This window comes from Centropristis striata, chromosome 18, assembly GCF_030273125.1.
Source record: "Centropristis striata isolate RG_2023a ecotype Rhode Island chromosome 18, C.striata_1.0, whole genome shotgun sequence".
NCBI classification, from domain to species: domain Eukaryota; kingdom Metazoa; phylum Chordata; class Actinopteri; order Perciformes; family Serranidae; genus Centropristis; species Centropristis striata.
The window spans coordinates 6,153,146-6,163,982 of NC_081534.1; the positions used below are offsets into that span (position 1 = coordinate 6,153,146).

The following is a 10,837-nucleotide window of genomic DNA, read 5'->3' on the forward strand; positions in this document are numbered from 1 at the left end:
GTTTGTCAGCAGTATTACAGAAATGGCCCGATGTTCAAGATACTTGGAAAGGTGAAGCTTTAGCGAAATGAACCCATTACATTTTGGAGCAGATTTGAATCACAGGGCAGACACACAAATTGTTTTTCACCTTCATTAACATAAAGAGTGCAGCTAGTCAATGCCAAATGTCTTATCTACCTGAGTGCCCTTCTATTTAAAAACTCTTTATTTCACAATCAACTGCCAGTTACAATCAGCTTTTTGTTGTTTACCAAATAATTTGGCTACATACAAATCCATCTGTGATGAGTGCATTAATATTATACATGATTCTGTTCTCATGTAGAGATTCAAATAGGGTTAAATTATATAATTTAACAATTTTCTGTGCTTTGCATTCTTTAAGTTATTGATAGTGATATACATTGTATCAATTCAGTTATATTATTCTGAGATATTGTGAGGAGGGTGGTGTTACTTTTTCTCTCAGTGGGAAAGTCCCATTGCTTTTCAAAAAACTGACACATGCGGTTCGAGCTCAGCTCTCCACCCAAATCATTTTCATTGGTCCCCACGTTACAACAATACAATAATTAGTTGCTATTTTTACATGGATTTTGACAGCCTTCATAATCAGATGTCTTGAACTGTTTGGCCTGTTTCTTGTCTGCATCAGTGTGAGCAAAGTGAAGACAGAAATGGCCTGGACTAAGAAAATATGTAAAGGCCCAGGCATTATACACAGACATACACACAGAGAAAAAATAGAATACAAACTGCTCAGTTTCACATAAGTCCCTTTTATTTTTTTAGAAGACTCTTTAATTGCATCAACATGGCAAAGATAGTTAATTTGTAAATCATATTAAATATCCATATTTCAAATCCAAGTTAATAAACTGAGATAAACCTGATCTAATATTTATTATTTTCTAACAATTCAAATTAATTATTTAAATATATTCTGGATACATTTAATTTCTCTGTCAACAAGTCAGGGGAAAATTATCAGACAACACTTGTTATTCATAAAACAAGACCATTATCAGAAAATTAACAATTTTCATATAAATGCTTTTAATTTATTAATTTAAATTTCGTAAAAAGTATATATCACAGTGATGTCTGTCATAATTTTTGGGCACAGGTATTAGTCAATGCATCTAAAAGCATAAGTTGAAAATTGAACCAATTGTTTCTTAAAAGATGCTGAAAAAATATTTGAGTAATTTATTTGCGGATTTGGATTCTACTTCTATGATTATTCTAATTAAAAAGCTTTTTGGCAAGAGGCACCTTACTTGTATTTTTTATTAATTCTAATAGCAACTACGAACAAGAAGTGCAAATTATACATGACTTAAAAAGCGTCCAACTACTGCCCCTTCGTTCTGTTTCATTTCTATCCTTTAGTGCAAATCAGGGGAACAGTTCTTGCAAGTCATGCCGAATAGTCTTCTCAACCAAGCAACAACAAAACCCTTAAAATCCTTATGACGAAATACTGACCAATAGCAATTGCACTTCACATTTCACCAACAAATGGCCATGGTTATGACATATGAACAGGAGGGTAGTACACAGTCATCTACACAGAAAAATGCCCTCCAAACACAAACTCTACGAAAAAAAACAGACTGACACACAAACGATTGCACACCTTAGAGAGATGTTCTCCGTTAAGTTAAAAGGCAAATGGTAAGTGACTACTAAAGAGCAAAGTCGTGGTGTTATCATGGGATGACCTACACCTATGAGCAGTAGCCTGGCACACTGAGTGAGCTTTTAGAGGAACATCTGTTTCCAACTCACATTCAAAAATAACACTGACCCCAGCCAAGCTCCTGCTGAGTTTTTAAATACTTTTCTGATTGATCACAGCATTTGTATTTCAAAGTAACTGCTAATTCAGTGCTTCAACCACAAGTAGAACAATTGGTGGCAAAAATCTGACAAGGCATAGTTCCTTCTCTATTTTATGACATACAAATCTGTTCTTTATAGATTTGAAAGTGCCAAATAAAACTAAATCTCCTGTCAGCCATATCACTGTTAATGTCAAGGAGTAAAGATGTCAGTATGTTTCAAACAAAGTGCTTTTTGGATTGTTGAAAAGCATTTGAACTGCTCTGTGTAACAATTACTGTACAGTAACTTTACAACGTTTGTTAGTTTTGGTCACATCAGCAATGTCTCACTTTCCGTCATTTTGAATAAGACTGACACCACCAGTGTAGGTAGAACTGATTTCTACGTGTGAAATTTAATTCATGTATATGGTGATTGACATGTCTAATTCCAATACGAAGGTAACTCTGATGAGAGAAAGCAATAACAACGTTTGGATGATAATCTTAAAATGTCTGTCTGTATTTTCACTTTACTGTATTTTATTTGCGAAGGACAGAAGTACAGTCCGGGTGTGTTGATAACGACGGTTGATAAAGGTGATATTTATTTGGCTTACCCAGAAACATCCAATTTCCCCAGCGGCCATTGTTTTACATCGAGGGGATGGAAGTGATCTGTGACAAAGATTCTGTGACAATTCACCGGCACTAGCGCCCTTTTGTCCACTCTGGTAAACCTAAGGTTAATGTACATGGTTAAAACGATATACAGTTTGAAAGATAAGAAGTTAGAATCTGTTTCACACTACTTAATTAATTGAAAATATAACGTGATCATCTATATTAGTAGTTAATGTGAAATTTTGAAATTTTAGCCCAAAGCTGGCGGACTTTGGATACAGTGACACTAACTTTCCAGAAACTTATAATTCCACATCACTTCCATTTATAGAGATAGAAAGAGAGTAGAACAGTGGTCATTTGACTAGTTCAAAAGAAAATTGGCGATGGTACCGTAAAGTGTGCTGACAGCTCTGGAGACAGACGGCTGGCTAGCTAGCTAGCTAGCCTGTCCATCTCCGGAGCTGTTGTATGGTCTTTTCTCTGGAAAGTAGTTTGCTTTCAGTCTGGAGTGAGGTTAGACCACCAGCTGTTGGGCTCATTTTCTGTAACTAGTGTAGCATTGAAGCATGGTGGAATGACCAAGGTGGCATGTTTGGCTAGTCAACGTCGTCATCCAGAAACCTACTTAAGGCCATGTGGAAAAAATTTTTCAGAAGTGCTTGGGAAAAAAGCATTTTGACCCAAAAACATACATACTTCGAACAAATTGTGAATGTTTGGATTTGAATACATAAGGAACCCTACTGGGAAGACACAGAATGATATGATAGAATGAAAAAGTTAAGCTACAACAGTAGCGGCTAACAATAAAAAATGCTGCCGCTTTGACCATCCTGCTATGCTAATTTGAATGGGAATGTCTGTTCTACTCTTATTCTATTTCTACATGTCCACTTCAGGGGAGAACGTAAGCAAGCCTGCTCCGTCAAGCTAGCTTTTATTATTCTTCACACTTCATTACTTCTGTTTTCCTATGTGCAAACAAGCGCAAAACTATGAATGCCATTGTGGAAAGATCGTCTCAAAGTGCATGCTTTTCAGCTCCTTGACCCTCACTCATCCCACCTTTGACCGAGGCTTTTCAGATATGAACACTTCAGACAAATATGTTTTTTAATCGGTTATACTGACACCTTAATGCTAATAAGTCCCGGTTTTGGCCACCAAAGGTTCATACTTGCCATAATCACAGGCTCAAATTCCACTCTTGGCTTTCCATTTTTACTTATTAAGTGATGATGAGAATGAGATGATATTAGGTAAAATTCACAATCAAAGCAAAGCCACTATAAAGCCCATGTAAAGGTTTATTATCTTGATTAAGCCTGCACCAGAAGCAAACCCCAGACATTTCCCTTACACTCAAGCAATTGGGATGTACCTCTATGCACGATTAGATTACATTCCCTTAATCTCCAACTAACAAAAAGAGCAGCACAATGGCATTCAGTCGTATAAGGGAGGCATTAGGGGATGCTTCTGGACAGAGCGGACTACCTTGGGGAGCAACACCTCCTCTTCTTTTACGTCTGCCATCGTTTCTGTTTCTTCAGCTACAGGTGCAAGTCCTCTTGCAGTAAGGGCTGTGACATCTCCCTGCTTCTGTGTTTTAGTGAGGGTAGCTGTTTAAGCGTCACTTGTCTGATGTAGACCACCAGAAAGCACACCACCATCACCACACCAAGGAAGGAACCCACGACGGGGGCATAAGAGTACCCGACGACCCTGGGAGGGACGCTGGGCGTGGGGGTAGTTGGCTCTACAGACAGCATGTCCTGAACGTTAAGGAGGGAGCCGTTGTTTGGTAGAGGGTGGATAGCCAGGATGTGGCACATGAGGGGGTAAAGGTCAACAGAGCGCATGTAGGACTTGACGTAATTCTGCCGAAAGGCGGGCCCATGAGCCACGAACAGAGGCTGCATGCTACGCAAGGTGTTGTCATAGCCATGGTTTCCAACTGCAGAGAAAAGACAAGAAATATATTTGCATGAAGAGGCACAATGCTTTGATGTTAATTAATCGTGCATTCTTAATCTATCAAGCTCTAGTTTTCCACATCCCACGAATCACAGAAGGAGAGAGATTTATGGAATCTGGCACTGCTGCTGTCTCTGATGATTTACTACCATCACTGCTAGCCCCAGCTGACTGGTTACTGCTAAATCAATCACAGCAAGAAACTGAAAATTAAATCAAAACACACAAGCGCATAGACCTCTGATGAAAGCTTAGGCTGTCTTACTGCCGTTCCTAAAATGTTTTAGTGCAATTACATTCCTGAAGGACTGACAGGATTCACTTAGTGTGCTGTGAAGAAAATCAATACAGTATATCAATGCTGACTGTGATGGCAGCATCAGTGGGTTCAACTACCATCCAACAGGATCTCAGACTTATCCTGCCTTAAAGGGGACCTGTTATGCTCATTTACAGGTTCATACTTATATTTTGGGTTACTACTAGAACATGTTACATGCTTTACTGACATATGTTTCCATTCTTTCTGTCTGAATATACCTGTATTCACCCTCTGAAATGCTCTATTTTAGTGCCTGTCTCCTTAAGCCGCCCTCTTGAAAAAGCTCAGTCTACTTTGATTAGTCAGTGTTTCTTGGTCTGTGTGCTCCCAGTGTCTCTGCACCATCATTGCAGCCAGGGAATAAATGTAATGACACTGTAGCTGCACTCTCTACCTTTTATAAAGTAAATAGTTATGACGATGGTGGAGATAACACTCAGAGAAGCGCAGCAATGCTGCAACATAGACAGAGACAACTGCTAGCAATTAAACATGGTGTAATATATTGTTTAGAAATAATTGAAATTATTAAATTATTATTATTGTCATTTCAAGGTAATTAACGCCACTGTTCATGAAAATATAATAGCATAATAACTGGTCTTCTAGTCTTGTAATTGTCAGAAAAAGCCTTCTGTTTTTATGGCATCATGCTGCAGAAGTGCAGATCCATTCCACATACACTGATAATAATCATAATTAGCCCACTGAGTCTACATGAATACATCTGTGGCCTCCCTGTAATGCACTGAAAAGTGGAAGTTGCTGCTGCTACACATTAACAGCTAATGTTTTATCATCCAGGCCTATTGATCCCTCATAAATCAAACCACCACAGGAGAAACTACTTTTAATATGCAGTATAGTATCATACTAATTATCTACCATGTTTTCACTAAGGAGAGAGTCAACTGTTTTTTGGCCAACTCCAGACTCCTCCAGGTCATTTTACTGATTAACAAGCCTTCAACAGGAGAGGAGGAATGTTAGCTATTGCAGTTGCAGCTGCAATGAAAACCGCAGATACACTTTGAGAGCTCTAATCTGAAGAAAGTATGTTCAAAAATATTTATATTGAAGAATAATAACTGCACTTGGAAGTGGCGCAGAACAAACTTCCAAACACGCATACACCAACTGTTTCTAGGGGAAAACAAATCTCTCTTTCTTTGTTTATTACAAAAATCTCCTGTGAAGTTATTAATAGAACAGAATGAACCTGCTCTTTGTAACAACTGCAAAAACCCTGTTTCTCGTATACAGCCACAAACCAGAATATTTTTCCCAACAAAGATTTGAGGTTTTAATACGTACGCATGAAGGGCACACTCCTGTTCTGCACCACGGTCCAGCCCTCAATGGAAGCTATGATGATGGGCATGATCCTGACGTTGTGTTGATAATGGAAGTGGTCGGGAATGTCTTCCTTCTTGTACACCAACATGTTCGGGTTTGCATCCACCAGCTTATTGTATACCTCGTCAAGCTTTCCTGTGAGAAAGATAATATACGAGAATAAATAATGATTATAAGTCAGCCACTAGTAGGTAGGTTTGTTACATTTGGAGAGACCCAGACAAGCTGTTTCTCCCTATGCTAAGCTAAGCTAAGCTACTTGTCTCCTGGCAGGAGCCTCATATTTATCACACAAACATGAGACACAATCTTTTCGTCAAAAATGTCAAACTATTTTTTATTTCAAATTAAGTTTCTTGAGGACATTGAATGACCAGTGACTAGATAAAAGAATTGGATGTTTCCACTGTGTGTCGACAGCTCTTTGCTATGCCATGTGAAGTAACTGCTAACAAGGTTTGCTTTTATAATTCGATGTCCGAAAGCATACCCTGCTTTATCGTCTATTTTACTCTAAATGGGATCATATTGTACAAAATTAACATCATGCTGCATTGAAGAAGACTTGAAACTAGTCAATTAGGACAATAGACTCATTAGTAAAATGTTTACTGAGGTAGTCAATCAAGAAGTAGGGCCATTTCCTCATAGACTTTAATACAATTTTTGCAACCAGTGGAGTCGCAGGTTGCTATGGCTTCACTTTTCAGACTCGGAGGCTACGTCCACTTCTTTTATACATTATATGAATGAGACAGAAGTTTTGAAGTAATACCTTCTTTGGGCAGTATTCCCACCACCGGACTCTTGTCCACCCACGTGTACAGGTCTCTGCTCACATACTCGTCCAGTTCTATGATATTATCAGGGGAAAGTTGCGCCATCCCATGGTCACTGGTCACTATCAGGTTCACTTTCTCATACAGCCCTGCCTTCTTTAGCTCGTTCATTAGAAAGCCGAGCTTCTCATCAATCCCTGCAATGATTTCATCCATGTCTGAACTCTGAGGTCCCAGTTTGTGCCCGCTCTCATCTGGCTCCTCCCAGTACAGAACTCCAAAATCCACTGCTGCGTCTTTGGGTGCGGAGAACCACTCAATAATCCGCTCCACTCTGGTTTCAAAGGAGACTGAGGCATTGTACGGGAGGTACTTATTGGGGTACATGCCATGGATCTTCACATCAGACCCTGGCCACATTGCTGCCCCGCTCCGTCCTCCAGCTTTCTGGATGGTCACCCAGAGAGGCACGGCCTCCTCCCACCACTTTGACTCGTAAATGCTGTCCGTCTCCATGGAGAAGGACCGGTTCAGAACAGGGTCGTACATCTCGTTGGCCACGATGCCATGCGTCTCGGCGTACAGCCCCGTCACCATGCTGTAGTGGTTGGGAAAGGTTTTGGTGATGTAAGCGTTTTCTACATGCTCCACAATCACGCCGTTATCAATGAGGTTGCGGAAGTTTGGCATCGGGACCCGGTCAATGTAATCCCAGCGGAAGCCATCAAAAGACAATAACAACAGTTTGGGCCGGTCCCTCACGCTGTGGCTCCTGCGCCCATGTTGGTTCAATCGATGAAGGGAGGCCAGAGGCAGCAACAGGGCCCACAGGCAGACCAGAGGACTGCAGCCTCCTCGCAGCAAGCGGCCCAGCATAGTGTGGTGTGTGACGAGTCAACCTGCAAGCACACACAAAAAGAAAGAACTCAGTAAAGCTAAGTAATTAACCCCTCTTATCCAAAAAAGTATATAGACACACCTGGTCCTGTAAAATTATGTTTTGGGACTTTTTTAGATGGTTTTGCTACACCTTATTTTCATTATAATTTAATCTATGAATTATCTCCTTAATGCATTCCTTGTCTACCAAATCTCTTGTTTAATCTGACCAACAGTCCATTAGATCCATCCATCCAAATATTTTATATCCTATATAAACAAAATAAAAACACATCTTTGACTATTCATTCAGCTCTAATTCCAACCTTGTGGTGCCTTTTTGTGTAAGCCTCCACACAACCGTGCCTAATATCCCGATATAATGTGTGTTAATGCATATAGTGCACTTTTGAGGCAAAACAGAAATACATTTGCAATATTGATAAAACCCATCATTATGACATTTGGAACCAAATGCTTCTGGATCAATAATCTGATAATTATTGTTGATTAGGGTGAAGACAAAAAAGAATCAACTGTATAATACAATATTCATCCACAACAAATTGATAATCCGTTACTAATTCCAGCTGTTTATTTAAGCAGGGTGTCGCAATATACCAATATGGACAAGAACCATAAAATAACAACATTGCTAACATTTTAATGATGCACATACATATGTGATGTGTTTAAATCATATTGATATTATATATCATATTTACACAATATTCTTGTCCTTTTGCACATTCTACTTATTTACATATTATACTCTTAGTATATTATCTATTTTATGTATATCTTGTATAGTCAAGTATTTAAATGCAGTACAATATATCATATATCATATCGTGTGTGTGTGTGTGTGTGTGTGTGTGTGTGTGTGTGTGTAATATATATATATATATATATATATATATATATATATATATATATATATACATACACACACACTCACATGTTTACATATTGTGTTATATATGTATGCACACCCTGCACAGGCTAAATATGACACATTGATATGCTGTTATTATTACTACTACTACTATTGTATACATATACCGTTGCTGCCATTACTATTATTACAAAATACTGTGATATACAACTATTATTATACTGGCCTTTTACTATTATTATTGTTATATATTATCATATTATTATTATTATTATATACTGTACTATTATTATAAACTGTCTAGTCACAATAACATTATCATCAGTACAATTACCATCATCTTGCTACTGTACCTTATGTGGTACCTTAAGTGTCCTTGTTCTGTTCTATTCTGTGTTTTTTCTATTGTATTTATTTATTTATTCTACCTCAGTATTCTATCCCTCTGTCTGTCTGTCTGTCTAATTGTGAACATTATGCAACACAGTCCTATATTGAATAGCTTTGGGTTCTGAACTGTTGGTTGGACAAAATAAGCAATTTAAAAATGTCACCTTGAGCATACGAAACATAAATGATTCATTTTAGAGGTTAAATTATTAAATTAGTTTATCAGAAAAATAATTGATTAATAAAACCTCAGTGTAAGAGTTCACAAAGCTCACCACTTACCACTGGTGTTACTATGAGCTATTATGCCAGTGAAATATAGCTTTAAAACTGTATGACGAAGCAATAACAAGTCTTATTACGGTGTTGCTTTTATGTTGATACATCCGGTTCTATAAGGGAGTTAGACAGCAGCTACATTAAAAATAAAGGCAGCTATTAGCACTGAAGACATTACAGGTCAGGAAAGCAATGATGACATTTGGCAGAGCGAGGATATAACGACTCTAGAGAACGATAAGAGCCATTCAACAAATGTATTGATGGCAGCCTTCCTGCTGACAGCCAGACACATTACAGAGAATCTAAATAATAGGCTCCGTGTTTTAGCATTAGTGCTGCAGAGCTAACAGCTACAACACGCAGCTCAGCCTGCAACAATAACACAACCATACACAGCAGCAACACGAAACATGAATGCAATAAGGCAGAGAAAGGCACATATTAATAAAAACATTGTTGTCAACAAGCTTACCTTGTTATCTGATCCTGCACTGGCTCGCGCTGCGCTGCACACTGAGATAAACAGCCGGAAGGAAGTCCCGCCTTTCAACCTGCTGTGTTTTTTTTAAGTGTGTGTGTGTCGCTTTTATTTACAGATATTAAACCAAAGCAGGTAATTTAAAGACAAAAGGCTGTCCGGTGTCTCCTGCATGTGCATGCTTCGCTTCTCGGAGATCTGCATCCCCCAAATCCACTGCGAATGCACCGGTCCCGATGACGTAATGTGGGATGAGGAAGGGAGGTGGGAGGCAGAAATGGGGGGGGAGAAGAGAGAGAGGGAGGGGGGGGGGGTGTCCGGTATTATAAATAGACATATTGGTGTCAGTCAGGTTATATTTTTCTCAAAGATGAAAAAATAAATAAATAAATGGTGAAAATGTGTCAATGTGAAGGGTGTTCCAGTTCAATATGTGAAGGCAGAGGAGTTGTGCACTCAAAACAATGATACCCTCTTCTAAAAATAGTCTCCTTCAAAGACATTGCTGCTCTAATTCTGTCAGGTAATGATAATGCTGGAAGTGCAATGCAATAACAGCCCTGCAACGATAATGACAACCAAAGACCACAAGGTGTCAGTCAAGTCCCGTGAAAAAGGAGCCAGGTCTGGCTTGCTGCCTCTTTCTGTTAAAGGAAAGATGGCATCTCAATCATGACGCTGCGTCGTCAGCGTGAGACTATTTCTGACCTACAGACAAGCTCCTCCTGTGGAGAGGAAGAGCTGATGCTCACTGCTCTGATGCACCATTTTAATCCTCTCTTTGCGTCCCTCAAAAACTATGTTACAGCTTCAAAACATAGCAAGGCAATATTTGCAATAAGTAAAAATAGATACATATTTCAAATAGAAACAAGATCAACATTTAGTCATGGACATACCAGGTAAATGAGAATAATAAGAATGATTAATAATAACAATAAAAAAAGCTTGAATTAATAAATGGCCTAAATGTTGAGCTGCTGGTGCTGGATGTCTGACTGGATCACTGAAATGGGTATGACT

At 38.8% G+C, this 10,837-nt stretch overlaps 1 protein-coding gene across 1 annotated transcript; it reads right to left on the minus strand.

Moving 5' to 3' along the window:
* Positions 1 to 762: 762 nt before the first annotated feature.
* Positions 763 to 10,001, minus strand: enpp5 (ectonucleotide pyrophosphatase/phosphodiesterase 5). Its single transcript, XM_059356434.1, has 4 exons — positions 9,809 to 10,001; positions 6,887 to 7,789; positions 6,070 to 6,246; positions 763 to 4,413 (listed from the first exon to the last, which is right to left on the minus strand). The coding sequence occupies exons 2-4, from the start codon at positions 7,764 to 7,766 to the stop codon at positions 4,010 to 4,012; spliced, it is 1,461 nt and encodes a 486-aa protein (XP_059212417.1). The 5' UTR covers positions 7,767 to 7,789; positions 9,809 to 10,001; the 3' UTR covers positions 763 to 4,009.
* Positions 10,002 to 10,837: the final 836 nt, after the last annotated feature.

Excerpts from the sequence above, each read along its gene's own strand:
- enpp5 (XM_059356434.1), bottom strand. The coding sequence starts at position 7,766 with ATGCTGGGCCGCTTGCTGCGAGGAGGCTGCAGTCCTCTGGTCTGCCTG. Across the intron at positions 6,247-6,886 it reads GGGAATACTGCCCAAAGAAG|GAAAGCTTGACGAGGTATAC; the intron begins GTATTACTTCAA and ends TCTTTCTCACAG. Across the intron at positions 4,414-6,069 it reads CAGGAGTGTGCCCTTCATGC|TTGGAAACCATGGCTATGAC; the intron begins GTACGTATTAAA and ends TTTTCTCTGCAG.